Below are 24,596 nucleotides of genomic sequence, written 5' to 3'. Positions count from 1 at the left end.
CCTCTTCATATCCTTGTCTTCGTCTATCATCCAAGAACAAATAATATAATTCACATGCTACATCTCAAAAACTAATTGGAACGAGTGGAGGGAAAGACAAAACGGTTTAACTAGTGATTCTAATTAATAATATTACTTAATTAGTAAAGCTTGACTTATGAATTATTCAATTGTATTGGTGGGGGATAGAGCTAACTAGAGAGTACACAAGTACGGAAATGTTCTGACTTGGGTACACTCAAAGCACACAAGGTGACATGCTTGATTAATAATCGAACATATATATGTCTTTGTCTTCACAACCCATATCCCAAACTGAAAAGATACTCTGACTAACGTTATCAGATTGATTAGACTCAGTGGATTGGTTCAAAACCATCGGATTATCCTCGTCATCATCGAATCTCCTAGAGGAATTAAACTCGGGTTGCATCCTCTCGAACCATAAATAATCCATCCAGTTGCTATCATAATCATCTGGCTTGCCCATTGCGCTCGAGCTTACACTGTAATCATCTTCACTAGTCGTATTAGTACCAATACTTGGGGACGTTACAAGCATAGATATCATATCTCCCGTGATCTGTCTCGGTTCTTGTGTCACATCACTCCTAGGACGCTTAGACCATGCGCATCGGGGTATTTAGTGAGGTTCACGGGCTCGAGTTCTAAGGCCCGGGTGATTAAAATGAAATATAAAATGGGTTTGTTTCGATGAAGCGGGCCTTGCGCTTGATCCGGTATCAAGCGGTTTTAGCCACGTGTCAGTTGTTTACTTGATGAAAGATTTCGCGTAGAGGGGGAGGAAAGAAGGGTTTCCCCGTGTCTCTCCTCATTTTCTCTTCTCGGAAAAAAAACTAGGGTTTGTGTGTGAGAGGCGATTTTACGAGCGACGCCGAGTCTCTGAGTTGTTTGTGTGTGAATCGACGACAGACTGTCTTCTCGACGACCTGAGGTTAGTATCGAGTAGATTGACGGTTTAATTTGGTCGATTTTGCTCGAAATCGTTTTCGCACATTTCAAATCAATTTTTGGGTTTTCGTTTTTGGGATGAAAATCGATAGAGGGTTTTCTATTAATTGATGTAAATCGGCATGCTCGTTTCATTTAGGGTTAGTTTCTATGAGATTTCAAATCGATAGAGGGGTTTGGAGTTAGGGTTCAAAATTGATTCGGTTTTGCGTTTGATAGTTCTAAATTTATTATATTGTTTGGATTTTAATGTTCAAATTCATTCGATTTGTTTTATAGATGGATCCCGCAGCAGAGAGAAGTCATTCAAAGAAGCAAAAGGACTACGTCAACATGCTATCATACACTTGCGATTCTGAATATGGCATTCCGAGAAGGTGTGCCTGTGGTGGGAGAATCATAGACGAGGTTCGAGTGAAGCAGGAGTACGATACTCAACCCGGGAAGCGGTTCTTCACCTGTGCCAACTACGAGGTAAGACACTGATGACCATTTCGATTCATTTATGTTTTTAGAAAATGGTTTTCTGATATTTTTTTGTTTATAAACAAGGCTGATGGGTTTCACTACCGTCAGCCTTGGGTGATTGGTGTCCAGGAGCAGATCGAAAGCTTGACTAAGCGTCTGGAGGAGGCTGAGCAGCTGTTGAATTTGATTCCGAGTCTCAAAAACCAGATTGAGACACTGGAGGTTAGTCACAAAGTTGTCAACTATTTTATTTATTTTTCTGTACGTTTATCTCTACATTTTGCTCTACTGTTATTAATTTTAATAACTTATAATTGTTGTTTCCATGTATAGGCACAGGCTAGCGGGCTCACTCGGCAGGTTGATCGCCTAACTGCGGAGGTTTATAACTTGACGGTGCAAGTAGCTGACCTGGAGAAGCTCTGCTTCGAGTAACAAGCGAAGGTAAACACTCAATCTCAACTGAAATAGAAGTGAATGAACTGAACTAGCTAGACAACAACTCGTATTGAACTGAACTGAACTAGCTAGACTACAACTCGTATTGAACTGAACTGAACTAGCTAGACTACAACTCGTATTGAACTGAACTGAACTAGCTATACTACAACTCGTATTGAACTGAACTGAACTAGCTAGACTACAATTCATTAATAAGTGTACGTTTGTTGGTTGAAGTTTTAAATATTGTGTAGTTTTGAAGTGATTTGATGTGTAATGAATGCAAAGTAGTTCTGTAAATAAGTTGTTGTGTTAATTAAGTTTTGTTGTTGTCTAATTAACTGCAGTGGTTGTTGTGTAATAAACCAATGCGAAAGTAGTTTAAAACATAGGAATTCCACTTCTAAAAACACAAACAATCAAAGCTTAAAAATCACACAAACCTCTAAACACCAAACCAAAATCACACAAACCTCTAAACACAATGGACCCTTCTTCCCGTAACTCTCACGGGTTTGTTAACTTGTTAGCTTCGCAGAGCAGTCCACCAATAGACATAGACTCTGCTGAAGCACATGTTACCTCTCCCGGGTTAGTTAAACCAGCGGAAAGGAAAAGGTGGTCAACCAAAGAGGACATTGTGCTGATCAGTGCTTGGTTGAACACCAGCAAGGATCCCATAGTGAGCAATGAACAGAAGCTAGGATCGTTTTGGAAGAGGATAGAAGAGTATTTCAATTCAAGTCCTCACCTCGTTGGCTCCCTTCCAAGAGAGTGGAGTCAATGTAAGCAGAGGTGGGGAAGGGTGAATGCGGAGGTCTGCAAGTTTGTGGGATGCCATGAAAGCGCGTTGAAGGAGCAGGCGAGTGGGCAAACAGAGAATGATGTCATGAAGCTTGCTCATGACATCTTCTTCAATGACTATAATGTCAAGTTCTGTCTTGAACATTGCTGGAGGGAACTTAGGTTCGATCAGAAATGGAGATCACACTGTCAGCCGAAGGAGAAAAGGAAGGAAAGTGGTCCGGAGGTGGTGAGTGCTGAGGAAGAGGTTAGGCCTCCGGGTGTCAAGGCCAGCAAAGCTGCCAAACGCAAGAAGCCGAACGAGGCAGCTTATGACCAGATACAGATCATTCTAGCTCAGAAAAACACCCTTTCCAATAAAAAAATCCTAGATCGTCTCTTAGCCAAAAACATTGAAACACTATCTGATCATGAAGTGGCGCTTAAGAATAAGCTTATCTCTGAAATGCTTTGATTTGGTTAGTGTAATAGCTGCTTAAGAATAAGCCTATCTCTTGTTTTGCTTACTCATTGTGTTCTATTTTGTTTTGCAGGTCACGGGTTGGAAGGGCAGGGTGTTGCAGGTCACGGGTCTGAAGGTTGCAGGTGAGGGTCAAGGATGTAGGACTTTATGTCAGTTTTTAATCACGGATGTAAAATAGGATGTACTATGTGTAGGACTTGTCTTTTGCTGTTGATTCGCTGATGTAAAATATGTTGATTCACGGATGTTTTAAACTCTGCCTTCTCTATATAAACTATGTCTTTCAGTTTGGTTTAAAAATGTGTCTCATTTCTCTTCTCCATGTGTGTCTTTTATTCTTACAACTGAGCAAAGCACACAAAGAATCTGTCTCATTTCTCTTCTCCAGTCTCTTCTCTACTCTAGTCACTTCTCTTCTCTTGTCTCTCACTTTTCTTCTCCAGTCTCTTCTCTACTCTAGTCTCTTCTCTTCTCTTGTCTCTCTATTCTCTTCTCATCGCAACAAACTGTGAGGTAAAGGGAAGTGAACGTGGTGATCGTGGTGCTCAACCACTACTAGAGTAAGAGAATTCAACAACAAACAACAGCTCCAAATCAAGGTAAGTGTGATAATGCAACAAGAATGTAGATTATAAAAAAAATCTAATATAATGTGAAAAAGAATGTAGATTATGAAAATGATGATATAATAATGAAAAAAATATAGCTTATGCAAAATATGATAGAGTAATGAAATAAAAATAGAATTTAAAAAAAAATCTAATATAATGTGAAAAAGAATGTAGATTATGAAAATGATGATAGTTACAAATCCCCTTTTGCCATTTTTGTCATTTTAGGATAAAAAACAAAAATGTCTTCCTCATCAAGTGATGAAGTTGATGAAGCTTTAGAAGAAATGGTTGACCAAGTAGTTGATAATTTCATCGACTCAGTGATTCATGCTCACCCCAACAAGCACAAAAGACGGGCTTATATCGAAAGAGATCGGGAACAAGGACACAATCGGCTATGGAACGATTATTTCAAGGAAAATCCTACATATCCACCGGAAATGTTTAGGAGGCGTTTTCGAATGAACAAGCCTTTGTTCCTCCACATTGTCGAACGTGTAAGTAATGAAGTTCCATACTTTCAGCAAAGACGGGATGCTTGCGGAAGGAATGGGCTATCTGCACTTCAAAAGTGTACCGCAGCTATACGTATGCTGGCATATGGTCAATCGGGAGATACATATGACGAATATCTCCGACTTGGTGACAGTACATCACGTTTGTGTTTGGCAAATTTCACTGATGCAATAATAGAATTGTTTGGAAATGAGTATCTACGAAAACCTACAGCCGAGGATCTTCAACGCTTACTCGATGTTGGAGAGGTACGGGGGTTTCCGGGGATGATAGGCAGCATCGACTGCATGCATTGGGAGTGGAAAAACTGTCCAACGGCTTGGAAAGGTCAGTTCACACGGGGTTCAGGAAAGCCGACAATTGTCTTAGAAGCCGTGGCATCACAAGATCTTTGGATATGGCACGCATTTTTCGGCTTACCAGGTACACTCAACGATATCAATGTTCTCGATCGGTCACCGGTTTTTGATGACATCTTACATGGTCGAGCACCTAAAGTTAAGTTCAAGGTCAACAACCACACTTATCGTATGGCCTACTATCTTACTGACGGAATTTATCCAAACTGGTCAACATTTATCCAATCCATCCCACTTCCTCAAGGTCCTAAAGCCGAGAAATTTGCACAAAAGCAAGAATCCGCCAGAAAAGATGTCGAACGGGCTTTTGGAGTATTGCAGTCGAGGTTTGCAATTGTTAAAAACCCAGCTCTACAATGGGACAAGGAAAAGATAGGAAAGATAATGAGAACTTGTGTCATATTGCACAATATGATTGTAGAGAACGAACGACACGGATACGCTCAAATAAATACTTCTGAGTTCGAATCAGGAGAGTCAAGCAGAAGTTCAAAGGTGACAACCAGAGAAAGTATTCATGCCGGTGATATGTTAGCCATGCGCAGAGAAGTCCGAGATCAAGAGAAGCATGCTCGTTTGAAAGCTGATTTAATGGAAAATATTTGGCAAAAGTTTGGTGATGAAGATGAATAAACTTTGTTTGTTTTTCTATTTCTCAATTTATGTAATCTAATCTTTTAATGTATTGAATAAATAGTTTTCAAAAATTTAATAATATTTTAAATATTTTATTCTTGTTTTCTGGATAATTTGAATATTAAAAAAAAATATATATATTATTATTTTATTGTTATGAACTCATACTTCAGGTTCACCAATGCAGAAAAAAACAATTACAGGTTCATAACTATTCATGGACCCACAAAAAAATATTAAAATAAACTTGTGAACCCCAAAGAGGGGTTCACCAATGCTCATGCTCTTAGAGGGTTCCATAAAATCACATTTTCTCTTGGTCTTGGACCCCGAAGCTTCTTGATCTTGATCTGAGATCTTGAGGTCTTTGATATTAAGAAGCGCCTCTTCTTGGTTTAACACACGAGACCAAGTATCGGTCTCTTTAGCCATCATCTTATCTTGTAAACATTTCGACTGCGTCGCGAGACGTCTCACTCTCCCTAAATCTGGCGACATGTGTTTAATCACAGCCGCCAGAACGCTAACTTTCCAAGACTTTCTCAAATCGTGCGGCTTTCGATACGGCGGCACACCGTGCTCGTGAGCCTCTCCTTGCTCTCCCCACCAAAGCTCGGTCCCCGTCGGCCACCACGGCGGCGCGATGCCTTTCTCTAACGGAAACCGCCGTTGTGGTGGGACGCAGTGTTGCATTAACGCTGATAGTAACGACCCTAGAGTCGTGTCTTGTAACTCTTGAAGCATGTGTAATAGACTCGACGGTTCTTTCTCGATCATCTCTGCCGCAGCAGCAGCTGCGATTGTTAAGTAATCGGAGACGGCGTTTGGAGCGGTTTGGTCGAACTGAACGGTTTCTTTCCACCAACGTCTTAAGCTGTCTGAAGAACCGGTTATCGGTTTACCCTTGTCCGGTACGATACCGTAGACAAACCCTTTCGCTTTACACACCTCCATGATCTTCATCATGTACTTCAACACCGAGTCTTGTGAACGTGCCATCTTCTTGCGCCGTGAAGCTTCTGCTCGGTGCGATGCCAAGGAAACGACGTCGTTGCTGTGTCTTTTTTGTTGCTTGAGTTTCTCCATGAGGTTTCGGTCTTTCCACATGCGTCGTTTGAGATCATCATAGCTTATGACTTCTTCTTCTTCCTCTTCAACTGGGGTAAGTGGTTCTAATTCTTCGACTTCCACCATTTTGCTTTTTAGTCCAGGACTTTAATTACTAATCATCTCATCTAATCTTATTTTCTTAGTATAGTTTACGTTGATTGAGGTTGTTGTTGTTGTCTGTATTGATGTAACACGACCAACTTTTCTTAGATTGAGTGCCTTTATATAGATGTTATAGATTATAAACGCACATGTAGAAGATTAACCATGTTTTTTTTTTGGAAAGGAGGTTGTGCATGTGCATGGAGGACGTGTCGAGATTTCCTGGTTTGGTATGAGCTAAACATAAGTTGTCAAAGTTGGAATTTTGTGGCGGAGATATTTATATCTATTTCAGGTGGACAAGAGTTATCCCCGGGCCATAGGTTACCAGGATTTTTCTTCAGTTGCATGGCATCAAAGTCGATGGGCACCGACTTAATTAAGTAAAACAAAAGACTGTTTTTTATTATCACCGATCATATTCTGCAAAAAGTGTAGAAATGCCTTGTGAATCTATTAGAAACCATGGGTGTTAAAATAATCTTGGTGACGCATGTGTCCATGGTAATGGTAAGATAGTGGCCAGTTCTGACTTCAACATTGTATTCAATACGTAACAAATAGTTTTCATACGTTGACTATTTTTTAGCATAGGCACTTACTAGTAACTACTAAATATATGTTTGGATTGACTATGAAGCAATGTTGAGATTGGACTTGGCCGTTTTCCTGTCTATTATATAAGGAAATTAATGTAGGTAAGAAGGTTATAAACGCTGTAAGAGTGACGTGGGAGAAGAAGAATTGGATAAACTCATTATATGGTAAACGAGGGATTTCAGGGATTAGTGAGATCAGAGCTATCAGCAATATTAATTACAACGCTTTCGTATGAGCTTACCTAAAAGGCACTACGGCAGAGCAGCCTCTACTCTCTTTTTTTAACACCTTACATGTCTTTTATATCTTCGGGAAATGTATTCAGTTTTAACGCATAACTAGATTTTGACCCGCGCTTTCAAAGCGCGGGTTTTTTTTTGTTTTTTTTTCAATTGACAAATATTTAGTAAATGTCACATTTTCATATATTTGTGTTTTATTTTATAAAAGACTTAAAATTTTGATCTTTATTTATCGTATTTCATTTTAAATGACTATTTATGTTAAAAAAATTAAACTTTATTTTTTTAATGAATTAAGTTGGTATAACTCTGATAAATTAATTTTATTACGGGGTTAATATTTTAATTAAAAAATTATATATTTTTAATAAAGATTTATACTTTTCAATAAAAAAATTCAATTATTTTTATGAATGCTTAAATTATAATAAGAAAAAAAAATAATAATTAAGAATAGTTGAAAACAAATTATTTGAACTTGGACTCAATGGCCCAAAGGAAAAAAAAAGTGAGAATTGAATCTGATTTTTTAATAGGCCCAAATGGTCCAAGAGAGATTTGATTTGGGCTGGATCCAAAAATAATGACCCAATATAGATTTGTTATTAATATTACTTAATTGCCCTTAATGAAACATGCAATGTTAGTGAAGGAAACATGCCCCTAAGGTAATTATGACAATAGGATCCTGCTTTAATAGTATAGATTTATGTTAAAAAAATTAAACTTTATTTTTTTAATGAATTAAGTTGGTATAACTCTGATAAATTAATTTTATTACGGGGTTAATATTTTAATTAAAAAATTATATATTTTTAATAAAGATTTATACTTTTCAATAAAAAAATTCAATTATTTTTATGAATGCTTAAATTATATTAAGAAAAAAAAATAATAATTAAGAATAGTTGAAAACAAATTATTTGAACTTGGACTCAATGGCCCAAAGGAAAAAAAAAAGTGAGAATTGAATCTGATTTTTTAATAGGCCCAAATGGTCCAAGAGAGATTTGATTTGGGCTGGATCCAAAAATAATGACCCAATATAGATTTGTTATTAATATTACTTAATTGCCCTTAATGAAACATGCAATGTTAGTGAAGTAAACATGCCCCTAAGGTAATTATGACAATAGGATCCTGCTTTAATAGTATAGATTTTTATGTTTTATATAAGAATTAGTATAGTATGGGAAAAATAATAAACAAATCACCTAGAAGAGGAAAGCGAAAGTTAAGTTCGTGATCTAATTTTTAACATGTTTACCAAAAAAAGCTCGTGATCTAATGCATATGCACTAAATATTAGCTAGTGAAAACGATGTCCGTTTATTAATTTTTTTAAATGACAAGAAATTATACATGGTGTATTAAAAAAATGGTTTAGTGATGTATCCATGAATATTTTAGCAACTATGCTGAAAAGGAAAAATTATCTCCAATTCATTGCTAGTTATTACTCTAAACATTACTATAGAACAAAGTATACAATTCAACCAAATTAAATTATTTATAAAATATAAATAGTTATTTTTTTTTATTTAGGGAAAATAAATAATACTCATACATACGGAAATTAGAAATAGAATAATAGTATTTTATAAAAAAAAAATATATATATATATATAAGAGTAGTTTTCATCTCTGTTTTAGAGGAAATAACAATACATGACATAGTGTGTTAGTTAGATATTAGACCTCAAAATTAAAAAGGTTTCCTTTTCAGATGCTTATGGTTGGGCCAGTAGATAATAATGGGCTTATTAATCTCATTGGGCTTAATAAAGCTTACAAGCTCAGTAAACAGAGGGGACCGCGCGTCGCTCGAGTTTCACGCCCAATCATCATGATTCGAAACGCTCAACTAAAATAATAATAAAATAAAAAAAAAGAAAATCGAGATCGGAAAATATCCCCAAGGCTTCCCGCCTCATCCAAATCAAAAACCCTAATTTTCCAGATCAACCACCGACGACGGATCCTCTCAATCTCTCCAGGTCACTCTCGAAATCGACTCCTTCCCCGAATCGATTCAGCATTTCAATTTCAATTCTACATTCAATTATTCATCTTTCCTTGTGTGTGTTTTTGAAGATGACTGAAGATAGCGGCGAATTAGCAGCGCCCGGAGAGATCCGACCCGCTCTGGCTAATTTGACCAATCTTCCAAAGAAGAGGTCGATTTCGAGTGATTCACTTGACAGTCCTAGAGTAGAGTTCTCAAAGAGGCTATGCGTAGTTGTAGATGACTTGGTTAAGCAAAACGGATCTTCTTCCTCGGGTTCCAAGTGTAGCTCTGACGACGAGAAAGGATCCGGTGGTGATGCTACTATGGTGGAGGTTTCTAGTGGAGATGCCAAACCGTTGAAAGGGATCTACTTTGAGCCTGGGGACAGAGACGGTGCGCGAGAGTTTAAAACTGATGAAGGGTTGGCTTTATCTTTGTTGAGCAGCAGCGATGCTGAGATAAAGAAGGAGTTGGGTAGTTGTCAGAATCTGAGATCGTTTGAGATGAGTAGATGCTCCAATGTTGACAAGGAAGAGCGTGTGAATGTGAATATGGGAGATGATGATGACTTGATAAAGTCATGTTCTTGTTCTTTTTGTCTTAAAGGTAAGCTGATTCTTGAAGCTTTTTTCTATTACATAGTGTCTGTTTTGATTCAAGTAGACTGGATTTGTTTCAGCTGCGTATATCTGGTCGGATCTTCATTACCAGGACATCAAAGGTCGATTATCCGGTAAGTTCTGCATATAACGCTCTAGAGGATATCATTTGTGAGTATTGTGATATGATTATGATTTTCTGGATCAGCCTTGAAGAAGAGTCAGAAAGTAGCTAGCGGTTTGATTCAAAGGAATGACAAAGAAAAACAACCTACGGGTTTTCATTCCTTGGTAAACTCTGTTGGCGCTGCAAAGCTGGAATCTGATCTCATGGCTCAGTGGAGGTCGCTGTTTCTTGGCATGGGAGATATCCTCGCTCATGAAAGCAACCACCTTGTAAGTGCTTTTACAAGCTTCTTAATATGTTCTCTAAATGCAAAGTGTTTTTTTTTCTTTAACCCTGTTGCTTTCGCTGCTCATGAACCTGAGTTTTCCTCTGTTTGTGTGTGTTTGTGCAACTCCAATCCTGCAGCAAAATAGCTTTATGACAATGAAAGATTTGCGGGAAGATTGCAAGATTGATTTGGAGAGAGCAACCAAAACACCTCAGCACAACACCTGATAAGTACTCTTCTCTACTTGATCAAACACTGTATGGACTTAGAAGCTTCCCTTTTAATTTTCGCAGCAGCTCGTGTGAAAATTATATTATGTAATATCTCGATGCAATGTATAGATGCTTCAAAAAAAACCCATCCCGTATGTATTGACAACTGCTGTTTGTTTTTTTCCCTTGAACTCTTTGTATCTCTTTGGCATTTGACTATTTTGTATTTCTTTTGTTACGACTTTGAATCAGAGTCAAGTATATGGTTGCATTTGATGAGGTATCAAAACTCATGCTGATATTCTACACCTTTTTTTGTTAAATTAACAAAATAACAAATCATTTTCTATCCATTTATGGAAAAAATCCTGCATAACTAAAAAAACTGGAGTAGTGGAAAGGACATACTCGACGTACGTTGCAAGTTAGGTCAAATTGGAACTGTGTTAATTTTTGTTATGGGCTCTTTAGAACCTAGTAAACAGTAACTGGGCTCAATAAATTTGATTATGGACTAATTTACAGAAAAAGCCTAATACAGTTTCTTGAACATCTCATAAAATGGGTGCTCAAAAAAAGAAAAGAACATCTCATAAAATGATAAAATGAAAAGATTCTTATGAAAACAGATGGAGTACGTGATATGTTTGCCAAGTTAATAAATATATTTGATTGGTTCTTACACAATTCACGTTCAAGTACTTTCAGCAGACACGTATACAGAATACAGTAATCTAGCTCCCCATTGTCATGGCGTCCTTTGCAAGAGCTCCCATGCATGTGACACATTTATTTAGTCATATAATATATTCACTGGTACACGACTAACTTAGGCAGAGATCCCATCTTTTTAATGTATGTGTAGTTAACATTTAGTCAAAACATATCGAATATAATAATCGCGATACCCATATCTAATTTATCTTTTGATGTTAGAGGAACATATCAAATCTTTTAAAAAATAAATATATAATATGTTTCAAGAGAATCCACGTACATTTTAAAGTAGAATAAAAAAACAACCAACTCCAAGATGTGCTTGATATTATTATACATGTAAAATCTTTTCTTTTCTTTGAGCATTTACATATAAAATCTTACAAATCATGTATTGAATTGCGTTTACATTGACGTAAGAAAAATAAAGTATGTTGTGATTGTTGTCTATACGACAGTATTACATCAGATCATAAACGTCTCACGATATATGTATCTAGTGCATAGTAAATTCACTATAAGCACGTAAGAAAATTTTACCAATAATGTTTAGACAGGCATAATGATTCTAATGATTATAGTGAATCTAATGATTCTAGACAGGCCTATAGAAAGCTCGACCCTCAAAGAAGGGACCATTCCCCAATGCGTACAAATTTAACAAAAGTACAAAACTATGGGAGCTCGAGAAGACCATCCTTTTTCTCCACTCTCAATATTTCGAAAACCATTATTTAAAAAAAAAATCTGAAAACATGCAAATACATTGAAAGAGTACTATTTAAATTGAAAAGAGAATAGGAGAGAACACGAAATAACAGAAAAACCTTCTTCTTTAACTCTTGAAGGCATTTGATTATGGACAAACCAATAATAATTGGGACAAGAGAATTTGATACTGATGTATAGTCTATTAGGGATAAATGTCCCACATCGGATATTGGAAGATATCCTAATCAATATATAAGATAGATGAGTCACTCCACTTAGCACCAATTGGTTTTAGGTTGGAAGCTCATCTAGCTTAACATGGTATCAGAATCCGATCCACACAGTTCAATCCGATCCATTATCGATCCAGCCCAAAGTCGGCCCATCGATCCTTGCCCGAGCATTCCGAGATTGACACTCAAAGAGCCATCATCTCGAGGGGGCGTATTAGGGATAAATATCTCACATCGGATATTAGAAAGAATCCTAATCAATATACTCCCTCCGTTTCAATATAGATGATGTTTTAGAAGGTTTGTTTTGTTTCAATTTACATGAAGTTTTGAGATTTTAAGGAAGTTTTGAGATTTTAAAGTTAACTTTAACTTTATTGGAAACTGTTCAACCAATTAGATTTTACAGTCTTTTTTATAATTGGTTAACTGATTTTAAAATTATATCTTTAAAATATTTTTCTAGAGAAATGTAATTTTCTTAAACTTTGTGCACTATTACAAAACATCAAGTATTATGAAACAGAGGGAGTATAAGATAGATGAGTCACTCCACTTAACACCAATTGGTTTTAGGTTGGAAAACCATCTAGCTTAACAGAGTCTACATGGACCTCTATATCAATAAATCGACATTGAATCTGAGCTCCACGTGAATCTATCGCCAAGATTCACACCATTGATATTCGGATATATAAAATTCCAATGTTGTGGACGAATATAAACCTTTTGCAGTTGATTTAAAATTTGATTCCCTTTTAATTAAACCATTTGTATATATACAAAACTCTAGAAGAAGCATCTCGTTTAACGTGGTTAATAATACATTATACATAAAATATGAGATTTGTGGTGTGAAGAGACTCGCTAATCACCAATAATTGCGATTTGAAGGCTTAATCGAATAATTTTATTAAGCTAACAGCTAATTAATGTTAGCCTAGAGAGCTAAGTGTCAGCCAATGAAAGGGACTGAAGGGAAAGCAAAGAGTGGAATCCATCTTTCCACGTTCAGATAAAGTGAGGAAGTGAGTGTAGTTACAACTTACAACACTTTGGAAATGTTTTATTGTCTTTGTTTCCTTCCTCACCATGTGTTTGGCTTTGTTCTCTTCTTTCTTTTGCCATTTTAGATTTGTTTTGTCTCTATTTTTTTTGTTTTAATAGCATACTTTTAACATTATCATACGATCTTATAAGTGGTATCCAACTTGGCCAATTCTAACTCTTCACATCGCCATGTTAATTAGAATTATAACTTAAAAGTTTGATTCTAATATTGTGTTGAATAACTACACCCTGTTTATATTTGATATATTAAAAGCTTATAAAATTTTATCTTTACAAATATATGAAACGGTGATGGCTTTCTAGTTCATCCTATAATCATTTCCTCGTAAATATGGTATATGGTTCATGTATGATTAAATATCTAAATATAAAATTTATCGGTTTCTAGAGTTAAAAATAATAATTCTAGGACGATAACAATGAGAATACATATAGAGAAAATAAATATTGTGAATTTGTGAAATGTCTACATCAGATGGGCTTGAAAACAGATATGCAGCCTTATTGTGATAGTTACTCGCATTATACACACAAAAGCTATAGACAAAAAGCTTTGACCATAATGGCCATCCACTATTGATTTGCTATGACACTATACGTATAGTCATGACTCTCAATACAAATCTCAGCTTTCACAGAAACTGCGTGCATGCACCTGATGCCATAGCCATTCATATATATATACACACATAATATGTGTATTAATGTCTATACGCCATTCCCACTGCCAGATTCCAAAAGACTTAACTACTAATTCGAGTATAAAGAGAAAAGTAACATATAGGGAAGTCAGAGATTAGGCTTGACATGTACAACTTATCTATTTGTGGATTAGTTTGCCTAACTCTTTTATAGTTTTATGGATGAATATCATGCGGACAATTGGAGCAAGAAGGCAAAGGAAATTTAATAGGTTTGTCTTATCAAAAATACACTAAAAATGTCAAACTTCTAGTAGAAACGAGATACACTATTCTATATATCGTGGCTATTACTTAATGCGATCTTATATATTAAAACAGAAGTCACAACTTTGATTCATGTGTGATTTTTTAAAAAATGGACTCTATCTAGAAAATCATTTATTAACATAACATTTATTACTCCAGCACTAACGCCTAAACATTGTTGACTACTCTTACCTTAAAATCGGAGTGTGAGTAAGTCAACCACCATTAATTAAAATTTAACATGGTGCCAATAATATTATTTCCTAAACTACCGGTTTAAATTTAATTACGATATTAACCATTATGATAAAATCTGACCAAGTCGGTTCACTCTACTTGTCGATAACATTTATGATTGATATACAACTCGGTTCACTCATTTACCATATTATTTTGAGCTTTATTATTTATCAAACCTACTGGAGACTTTTTTTTCTTATTAATGTTTACATAAACCATACATTATAAAATTCTTTGAGGTTCAGATATATAAACAAATCGGTAGAAATGATAACCTGAAAAAAGTCAAACCAAACATGTTAGATGAATAAACAAAATAAATTAAAGTGAACATATAATTCATTTAAAAATAGATTACATTATACAAATATTCTAATACATAACAATATAGATCTACAGTGGTAGAGTGAACCGATGATAATATAGATCTTGAACTTGTGTAAAATAACATGATAATTGATTTGATTAACAATTTAACAATATAAAAATTTAATTAATGTACCTAAGGCATAACTTTTTCATTAAAATTTTCAAAAGTTAAGATATTGTACCCAGCCTAAAAATCACCCAAAAAGAATGTGATCTATCATTTAAAATATATATAAACTACAGTATTGATTAACATAATTGATTATCTCTTAAAGATTGATTCAAATTTTGTTTACATATTTAGTTTTAAAAAAAAAAACAGAAAACATGAGTACAATATAAACAACTCCAACATATTATCGCTTTTGTTAAATATGTGAATTGATTTTTTTTACTAAAAAGATATTCCTACAAGAAATATTCATATTTTTCATATTTTTATTTTTTCATATTTTTCCTACAAGAAAAATTCATATTTTTCATATTTTTCATATTTTTTTTAAAACATGTATTCAATTAGGTTTTCCATAACAACCCCAACCTATTATCTCTTTAGTTTAAGATACGAGTTGTATTATAACTACCATGACAATTTCAAAATACTATTTCGATTGTTAACGAAAATCTTAGTTAGTTATTAAAAGTATATTTTCTAAATAAACTCTAAAATAGTCGACCACCTAAAAATATGAAATCATTGAATAGAAAAATCGACTATCACCTAAGCTTACTTCGAGCCATCTCTTCCAATAAGAATGTAAGTTTGCTTAAAGATGCTAACCCGGATAAGAGTTGCTAGCCTGTTCAAATTAAGTTGTTTTACTCATGGAACAACATATCATTTACAGTGGAGAAACAGGCGATACTGAAAGTAAACTAACGATCTATTTACATATTTTTCAATACCAAAATTTACATATATTAGTTCAATTGTTTCAATTTCGTTTATAAAGTGTATAAAATACAGTGTTCCAGGAAGAAGTCTCACATTCAACATGTGCACCGAAATTTACCTGTTGGAGAATAGTGATCAAAACATATGGTTAATATTTAGAATATTTTACGATTAATGATATAAAAAAAAAACTATACATATATATAAATGAAAACAAATACCCGCGCGGTTGCGCGGGTGAAAATCTAGTTAATATATTAAAGAACATGAGATGAGAGGTTCATGTTTCACATAATGCTGCATACGGTCTAAGGCAAAAAAAAAATTTACAACACACCTTAGATAATCTTTTTTAAAAGGTCTCTTTCATGAAAATGGTATGTTTATAAGAAAATTACAACAGCTAAAAGAACTATTTATAATTAAAATTCTAAAAACAAAAGAGCCCAAGCTAAAAATGTAGAGAAAATATATATGACAAATCAAACTCTATATATGTCTCTGCAAGTAACACTTGCAAACTAATGTAATGTATTGTACATATAAATCATCATACCACACAAACTAATGTATTATACGCATAAGTGGAGCCTTATATTTTGATCGAAAATTAAAGGGTCTGAGGCTTGTGCCTTTTTCTCACAACGGTGGGCACGTCATTCGGAATTACGGATCATAAGAAAGGGCATATAGAACAGAATTCTCCAAAATATCTTAACATTTACACACATAACAATTCCTCTAAAATATGAAAATTACATGTTGCCCATCTAAAAGTGCTTAATCAATACTCCCTCTGTTTTTAAAAGATTCATATTCTAGACTTTTCACATATATTAAAAAAACTCTTTAATTGTGCATTGTTTTTTTGTGAATAACAATTTTCCATAACTTTTAGCCAATATAAATCCAATAAACACCATTAATTTTTTTGAAACTTACAATTTTTCATAAAATCATACATTGAAAAGGTAAAAAATGTATCTTTTTGAAACAAATTTTTTTTCCAGAACATACATCTTTTAGGAATGGAGGGAGTACATAGGAATATGAAAATAGAAAATCCTCATCCAGAATGTTTTTTGAAAAAGTGTAACAGTATCACGTATTAGTAATGATTTCAACCAACTATAGTCTGCTACAATACTATATAATATTTTTTTCTGTACCAGCAAACAAAAACCTTATCGAGCGTTCGTAATGAGGGCCAAAGGACACGCACGAAGAGGAAAGCAACAATAAAAGCAAAACAAGACCTCCTAGTTTCCAGAGTTTGTCTTTGCTACAACGAGCAAGAATACAAGTGCTAATTCTTGGTTCGATCCGGGTTAATTCGGTTAGTTTATTGTCTATACTAATTTAATTTCACTTGGACCCCACGAGCCTGTGTCAATGTGTCAGTAGACAAGTACGAAAAGTGAGACAAATTAAATCTGATACATCAAACATATATATATATACACTACATTTACGAAGATAATTACAACTTATTAGAACTAGCTACTCGAAACAATTTGCGACCCTTTTTCTCGTTCATCTTATTTTAGCAAGAAATTGACCAAAGGGGGATATTAAGACCTTGGCATATCCTTATACGACGTTCTAAGAAAGGTTTGTAATGTTCAGAAAAAGGTTAGCCATTTACATATTGGTTGGCATTAACTATTTCGAACATCGTCACTAGCTCATTTATTATACATTCATCCTCTTCACACTCTTGGCTGCATTTGTTTCCACGCCACCAATCGTTGCAAGAAATTCATCACCTATTGAGTTCGTTTTTAAGAGAGTTAGCACGTGTAGAAAACTGTTAACTGCAAAATACTTATGTGTGTGTGCACTTGCCTCGGACGGATCTTGCAAATAATATGAAGCATCCGTATCTTTGGGGAATTTGGAGACAAGAACGCCACAGCCTTCACCTCTGTCTCGTAGCAGCTAATTCATTTACATGGCACACATTTTAATCAACACAGTGTTGTAACTTAATTGTATGGATATTTATACTTTTATGAAATAATAGCTAATTAAGGAAAAGAATTGGTATACCTTAAATGCATCTTCGTCGGTCCGGTCATCACCGATGTAAACTGGGAAAACGTTGTTAGAGTTTCCAAACCCTGTAAGGTTCAAAAATAAGTTCAATCTTTTAATTAATTGTATCAAATTCTTAAAAGGTGAAATGAGAAGCATATTGATGATGAAAAATGATCAGTGGAGCAAAGACACTTTTGAATAAGAAGACAACACAAGAAAAAAAAACTTATTGCTTTGTTTTTATTATAGATGTTGAAAAAGTATTTGATTTAAGAAAAAGAGAGAGCAACTGAGAACTCACCAAGTGACTCTAACAAGAACTCAAGAGCTTTTCCTTTATCCCATTCAATCATAGGACGTATTTCGAAAACCTGTTAATTACATCCAAAACATATTTAGATAATTTACACTCATTGTTATGTTATAAATCACAAGTTTCTTGTAATATATCTTGATGACCAGTGAGAAATGTCATGTCATACCTTTCGACCTTGGTTCAGTTTAAGCCTAGGGTATTCCTTTAATACCGACCGAACCTGTAGAACCAGTTCGCTCCATTTCTGGATTATTATATATGTTTTCCATTTTAACGTTAGTTTTCATTATTTAATAAAACTTTTCTCTTAATGTGATTTCGATTTTACCTTCTCATCGACGCAACGAAAATGCACAGAAGCACAGAACTTGTTGTTTTCTACTATGACTCCAGGAGTTGATTTGGTTTTCTCCAAAAGTTGTCTATAGACCTATAAAAATTAAGCACATGCAATGTTAAGCGACACTGAAGCGACAGGTGTATATATATGTCGTAATGTCTTACTTCATCGATCATGGGAAGATAATCACTGGCTGGTTGGTACAGAAGAGACTGTTTAACCTAAACAAAGGACTTAAATAAAGCTTAGATGACAATAACAAATATTATTATTTTGTTTTATCAATTAATTATGTAATTTGAAATTACCCTCTTGTGTCTGGAGAAGCCTTTTGCCGGCCCTTTAATGTCCATGCCATGGCTGCCAGCATAATACAGCTCAGCTAGCTTGACAAAGCTATACACCTTTGGAAAGCATAAATACTAAAATTAGCTTTGACCAAAAACAAAACAAAAATTAGCTAATTATACATAAATAAATTAAAAATATTGGGGAAAATGACAAGGAAAATAAAATACCTTGTCTAGGCATCTACCAGTAACTATAGCAGTTGGAAAACACTTAGCCAGTTTTTTTACTGTTCTTCTCATCTGAGAATAGCAATCAAAATGTGATAATTAATCACACAGATTAATTAAAATCATAAGGTCAAAAAGATTAATGTGATATCAAGACCAAACCTTGCTTGACATGAAAGCTCTGTCTGGATCATCAACGATGGGAGAGAGAGTACCGTCATAATCTAGAAATATTACGATTTGTTTCCCTCCCGAAGCTTCTGTGATTTTCTCAAACATTTCTAATGCAGAAGGATGCTGCATCTGTCGCGGAAACACAACAATAATTTGTAAGAGAAAAGATCATTTAGGGTTCGTGAAAGAAAGTTATTATGAAGACTACTTACGATCCATGAACTGAGTTGTTGCTCTGAGGAGATGGAAGAAGGGAGTGATTTTGGATGAGTAGGAGAAGAAGCTCGCATTGAATCTACCCAAGCGTTGATTCTTTCGCCATCATTGATGATTTCTAGGTTCTTGAGAAGCTTTTTCTTGGAGATTGAGATGAAACCAGGAGGAGCCGAAGAGTTGTTGGGGATGATAGACCTTGCCGCCTCTGAGACGACAACGTTTTGACTCTCTGACATCCTGTTTGGTTTCTCCATGACAAAACTCACTGAGACAAGCAGAGCATAAAGGATTGGTTATCGAGAAGAGAGTTATTATATGTTTAGGTTATGTCGAGATGATGAAGCTGGTGAAACAACTAAAGCTTACCCATATTAGAAAATTAGAGACTGAAGGTGAAGTACTTGAATCAAAGATGAATTTGGTATTAAGGGAGAGAAGAAATAAATGATATGAACTTGTGTGTTTTTATTTCAAGTCCTGCGAGTTGATTTATGTAGGAGAAAGAAAGCAAAAAATGGGACCTACAAAACTTGAGCCATTGTGGGATCCACTGGGCCTAGTAATGTTTCAGGGCCCCACTTTTGGTGTTCTTATTCGCGCGTACGTTGTAGTATGTTTGCGTGTTTGTCTCCGAACCATGCGAGTCGTCGAATCCGCGTCTCCTCGGTTTTTATTTATTTTTGGATTTAAATTAAGTAAAACGTGTAAATTTATTATGAAAATTTAAATTACACCTGATTCATTTTCATGCTACAGAGTCTTTGACTTTTTTAGAAATCTTACTTTAAAATAAACATTCATGCAATTTCGTTTTTCATATTTGGTTAATGATGTTTTTCGCAAACACATATATAAGATCTTTTTTCTTGATGTTCTGAGTTACCTTTAAATTAATTCTTAAATTAATAGTCTCGATTTCTTTATAAATGTTTTTTCAATACACATATATTGTTAGAAGCTTTCTTTTGAAGTTTTGGTATTTATGTTTTTTGTTTTTTATTATTTTTAAGACACATTCATACTCCTTCTGTTTCTTAGAAAATGTCACTTTAGTTTTTTTTTGTTATATAAAAGTATTGTTTTAGATGTTCAATGCAATTTTTATTTATTTTAAGCTGAATATTAATTGGAAAATGCATTTATTTAATAAATAAATTTATTTATCTCAAATATTATTGGTTTAATGAAAACATAAATATATTTTAATTATTTTTTAAAATGTGTGAAAAATATCTAAATGACACTTATAATGAAACGGAAGAAGTATATCCCTTATATATTAAAAGAGAAGCATTGTAATAAATGCATTCACATTATAATAGACACGTGGCAGCCTCACAATGATTTGATAATATATATGCTAACGCATTCACACTATAATCATAAATGTGTTCACACTATGTATTTTGTGTGTTTTTTTTAATAAAACTCACATACATAGTTCCAATAAAACTCTGGATTTTTCGGTTCGAATAAAAATAGATAACAAATCAAAAGCCAAACTATATATATTATTTTTATTGTTTACGGATAAAGTTGAGCAAAATATTCATAAATTTTGATTCGATTCGTTATCCGTTTTGATTTAAACCAAAAAAATCTGGATATTTGAAACTCTACGAAACAAATCAAATACTAAAATACAATATCCAAAAAAGAAGCAAATCACAAATACCAATATTTTTAGAAACATATATCTAATTCGATATGTTATATGCATTTATATACATATATGTAAAGAATTATATATATATGTTATATATATTATACTTTATATCAGTTTTACAATATTTTAATGAATTAAATTTATTATATTAGGTACTAGAATTTAAAAGGTTATATAATGTTTTATTTTTGTAATAAAATGTTATTATTAAATTATTTTAAAATTTTATTTTATTTATGAATCAAATCGGATATTTTTTAAAATTCTAAAACATTTGGATATCAGAGTCACTGGATATCTAGGTGGCTAAAGATCGAATCGACAAGAATGCTTCCAAATATCCAAATATTTGATATGTGTCCATCCCTATTTACGGATATAATTTTATTTTCTTTATATGAAAAATGACTAATATCAAGGTCTTTTTTAGTTAAATTAGTTTTAGTTTTATCTTTTATGTATTATTTTGAACAAAAATGTCATTTAATATTAATTAACAATATCTTTATATATTTTTCAACTATTTTTATATACTTTTTACATAAACATGCATCTGCACCTTGATGTGAGCACCCGCAATGGAAATCCTTAAGGGGGAATCCTTAAAAAAAAAAATTAAATAATTAGTGGAACCCATCAAAAGTTTAAAATCCTTAAATAAGGACTCTTTCTTAGTGAATCCTTGCACTATTTGTGGGTCCCCACGACATGTGGCGATCCGCGATTGGTTGATATTATTATTTTTTAATCTAAAAAAGAAAAAAAATAATATTTAAAAATCAAAATACACTTTTTCTATGGATTCCCTTTTGGGTAACACCATTGCGGGTGCTCTAAGTATTTTACATACATGTGCACCTTGATGTGAACATCTTATAAATAAATATTCACCACAACTGAAGTATCTAATTTTTTTGAAAGTTGAAATATTTTTTCTTAATGCGTCTTTCACTACCGACCAAATTGTAGTGAAATGATTTGTCTTAATATTTTTTTTCTTAAACTATTATATGTTTAAAAACTATAATATGAAATTATTGGTTCGACATGAAGACTATCTAAAATTCATAATATGAAAAAGAAACAAATAATATTAATTTTTGGTTTTTACCGGAAAAAACCAAAAAATCAAACATTTTAACCGAATAAACTAAAATAAATATTAATTTAAAATAATAGTTATATTTTAGGAGATTAAAAATAAAATAAAATAAAAACGTAAAACCTAACCAATATCCAGATTAAACAGATTTAATGTCTTTTTTATTAAAAATAACAAAACTAATAATCACATTCCGCGTAAGGCGCGGGTTATTACCTAGTAATATGAATATTTTGTATGTTTTCAGAAAACCTATATCCTGTTTCTTCTACATATGTTAGCTGTATCAATTTCTATTAAAATGAGGCATACATTTATTGCTAGAAGAGATAGTTTACTAAACAAAATTAAATAATCTCATTCTCATTAATCTGAAACATATGTGCAGTTTATTGGCCAAGGTTAACAGATGCATTGAATCAAAAGAAAACAAGCAATTAAATAAAGAGTAGATATCAACTACTTATACAAATATAAACGTTGCTACATTGTTACACATTTGAACAAAAAATTAATAACTATTTGAATTACATGATGATATCTATGAACTATCATGTGTATAATATCGTTTATAGTACGTCTACAACATCATTAATACTACTACGCTATCTAGAAATATATCAAATTTGAAAAATCTGACATTCTATAATAATGTTTTGACATATACTCATGTTGTATAACATTGAAATTGTATATTTAATTTATGTATTTTATTTTTAATATTTTATATGTGTTATCGTCCATTTTTTGAAGACTGATTGACACCTTTTATCATTTTTTTTTCTGAATTTGAAGTTTGATACACTTTTAGCTACTGAAATGATGTTAAGTTATTATTAACAGTATACATAATATAGTTCATAGATGTTGTTATGTCATTTATACAGTGTGTGTAATTTTTAATACATTAGTTTTGTCGGAATGTGTGAACATATGGTAGAATGGCACTTTGTTTGTGTAGTTACAATCATTTTTCTTAAAAAATTTAACACTCATTTAAAGTATACCATTTCACAAATGTATCAAGACACAATTCACAAATGTATCAAGACACATTTGCATACTAAATACACATTTAATACTAAGTATATATAATATTAGTATTGAATCAAAAAGTACACTTAATGTAAACAATAATCATTTTAGTACTACATCCTATTTTTAACAGATCTGTAATAAATTATTTTCTTGCTTTCGAAGATGTCTTCAGAAAGGAACCTTTTTAGGAAGATTCATGTGTTCCGTCGCATTTAGATGGTTAATTGAAGGTTGCATATATCAATAACACAAAATGTTTAATTAATACTAGTATTAACCACTATTAAATAGCATAGGTTGAGAACATCTATGTTTACTAAATAGATGGATTAATTAATATTCAATTCGTTTCATAATAAGTGTTACTTATACGCATTTCACGCAGATTAATAAACTAACAAAATATACTAATCTACCCTTATTTATCATACAACTATTTAAATAAAAATGATTTAACTAAACATCTATTGGTTAAAAGGGCAAAAAAGTGATTTAATGTGAAAACTTGCATTGAAAATGTAAAATGATACTTATTTTAAAATAAAAAAAAAACTAAAATGACATTCTTTATGAAACAAATGGAATATATGTTTCAGGCTTGAAATATTTGAGTAGGAGAAGAAAAAAATCAATAAAGCTTTGAATTAATATATTCTGAATAAAGTGGCACCACCTTGGCTTTGATAGATTCATCATTAAACATCATAAGAAATTAGTACTCTTTGATTTTATACATTTATGGTATTAAGATTGTTAATTAATACAGTATACATACCAAGTCACAATACAGGTTTTATAAAGATTTATTATCAACAAATTATGCAACTTTCTAAAATATTTAACATTGTGTTTTGGTTAAACATATGGACTTTTTTGCGGGTCAAGTGGTTTATAAATTTTTAACAGTAATGTAATATTTTTTAAAAAAATCTTTATATATCAGCGACTGAATCACTAACTTCGTATGGAGCTGAATTATCGTATCTAACGGATGATGAGAGTTACTTAGCCACCAATAAATCGGATAGGACGTGTTGTACACTACCTGAAACTATATGTGATATGAGTTGTCTGAATATTGTTGTGCATCAAGCCAAACACCGCACGTGTGTTTTACTCAGAGACGGCCCTGAGCCCAAGCAGATGAAGCATGAGCTTCTGGCCGTCTTGATAATAACTAAAATATCGGCCACTTTTTTCACAAAATCTGTGTTAGTCTAGTGGTCTACATGGCTATAGTCTCACATTCCAGTCGTGAGTTTGAAACCCCTCTGCTTCATTTCAGCCATATTTTTTGTTTTGGCTTGTAGCCTTAAGATTTATAGGACCGGTTCTGGTTCTACTTCAGCCCATGTGGACTCTATTGAAACATAAACGTACAAAACCCTTCTCTGATCTCCTTTCTAGTAATAAGTCGGCAGATTCCTTCTCTTAACCTAAAAGAGAATAATGACATGAATAA

At 33.2% G+C, this 24,596-nt stretch overlaps 6 protein-coding genes across 9 annotated transcripts; 4 read left to right on the top strand and 2 right to left on the bottom strand.

The window, feature by feature from the left end:
- The first annotated feature begins 652 nt into the window (after positions 1-652).
- Positions 653-3,448, top strand: LOC125596649. Its single transcript, XM_048771739.1, has 5 exons — positions 653-955; positions 1,252-1,446; positions 1,525-1,662; positions 1,774-1,884; positions 3,219-3,448. The coding sequence occupies exons 2-4, from the start codon at positions 1,252-1,254 to the stop codon at positions 1,873-1,875; spliced, it is 435 nt and encodes a 144-aa protein (XP_048627696.1). The 5' UTR covers positions 653-955; the 3' UTR covers positions 1,876-1,884; positions 3,219-3,448.
- On the top strand, positions 2,366-3,139 carry LOC125596646 (glutathione S-transferase T3-like). The gene has a single exon (XM_048771730.1). The coding sequence runs from the start codon at positions 2,366-2,368 to the stop codon at positions 3,137-3,139; it is 774 nt and encodes a 257-aa protein (XP_048627687.1).
- A 553-nt stretch (positions 3,449-4,001) lies between the features above and the next one.
- Positions 4,002-5,283, top strand: LOC125596645 (putative nuclease HARBI1). The gene has a single exon (XM_048771729.1). The coding sequence runs from the start codon at positions 4,002-4,004 to the stop codon at positions 5,268-5,270; it is 1,269 nt and encodes a 422-aa protein (XP_048627686.1). The 3' UTR covers positions 5,271-5,283.
- A 152-nt stretch (positions 5,284-5,435) lies between these two features.
- Positions 5,436-6,467, bottom strand: LOC106441413 (putative ETHYLENE INSENSITIVE 3-like 4 protein). Its single transcript, XM_048771725.1, has 2 exons — positions 5,546-6,467; positions 5,436-5,440 (listed from the first exon to the last, which is right to left on the bottom strand). The coding sequence occupies exons 1-2, from the start codon at positions 6,465-6,467 to the stop codon at positions 5,436-5,438; spliced, it is 927 nt and encodes a 308-aa protein (XP_048627682.1).
- Positions 6,468-9,088: 2,621 nt separating this feature from the next.
- Positions 9,089-10,814, top strand: LOC106383353. 2 transcript variants are annotated; one of them, XM_048771727.1, is made up of 5 exons: positions 9,089-9,324; positions 9,422-9,941; positions 10,015-10,068; positions 10,143-10,330; positions 10,467-10,814. In XM_048771727.1, exons 2-5 carry the CDS (start codon positions 9,422-9,424, stop codon positions 10,554-10,556), a joined length of 852 nt encoding a protein of 283 aa, XP_048627684.1. In that variant the 5' UTR covers positions 9,089-9,324; the 3' UTR covers positions 10,557-10,814. The 2 variants fall into 2 exon arrangements, with proteins under 2 accessions (XP_048627684.1, XP_048627685.1); XM_048771728.1 differs by having other exon boundaries at positions 9,225-9,324; positions 9,419-9,941.
- Positions 10,815-17,145: 6,331 nt separating this feature from the next.
- LOC125596648 (probable trehalose-phosphate phosphatase I) lies at positions 17,146-19,819 on the bottom strand. Of its 3 annotated transcripts, none has more exons than XM_048771731.1 (12): positions 19,695-19,819; positions 19,325-19,593; positions 19,101-19,241; positions 18,939-19,010; positions 18,729-18,842; positions 18,585-18,641; positions 18,409-18,510; positions 18,247-18,324; positions 18,066-18,135; positions 17,777-17,847; positions 17,573-17,665; positions 17,146-17,493 (listed from the first exon to the last, which is right to left on the bottom strand). In XM_048771731.1, the coding sequence occupies exons 1-12, from the start codon at positions 19,696-19,698 to the stop codon at positions 17,437-17,439; spliced, it is 1,128 nt and encodes a 375-aa protein (XP_048627688.1). In that variant the 5' UTR covers positions 19,699-19,819; the 3' UTR covers positions 17,146-17,436. The 3 variants fall into 3 exon arrangements, with proteins under 3 accessions (XP_048627688.1, XP_048627690.1, XP_048627689.1); XM_048771733.1 differs by having other exon boundaries at positions 17,569-17,665; positions 18,729-18,824; XM_048771732.1 differs by having other exon boundaries at positions 18,729-18,824.
- Between the last annotated feature and the right edge of the window lie 4,777 nt (positions 19,820-24,596).

The sequence above is a fragment of the Brassica napus genome, unplaced genomic scaffold (genome assembly GCF_020379485.1).
Source record: "Brassica napus cultivar Da-Ae unplaced genomic scaffold, Da-Ae ScsIHWf_1256;HRSCAF=1791, whole genome shotgun sequence".
In the NCBI taxonomy this organism is placed as follows: Eukaryota; Viridiplantae; Streptophyta; class Magnoliopsida; order Brassicales; family Brassicaceae; genus Brassica; species Brassica napus.
Note: the sequence above shows the minus strand (reverse complement) of the source record. Positions and strands in the feature narration are given on the sequence as shown.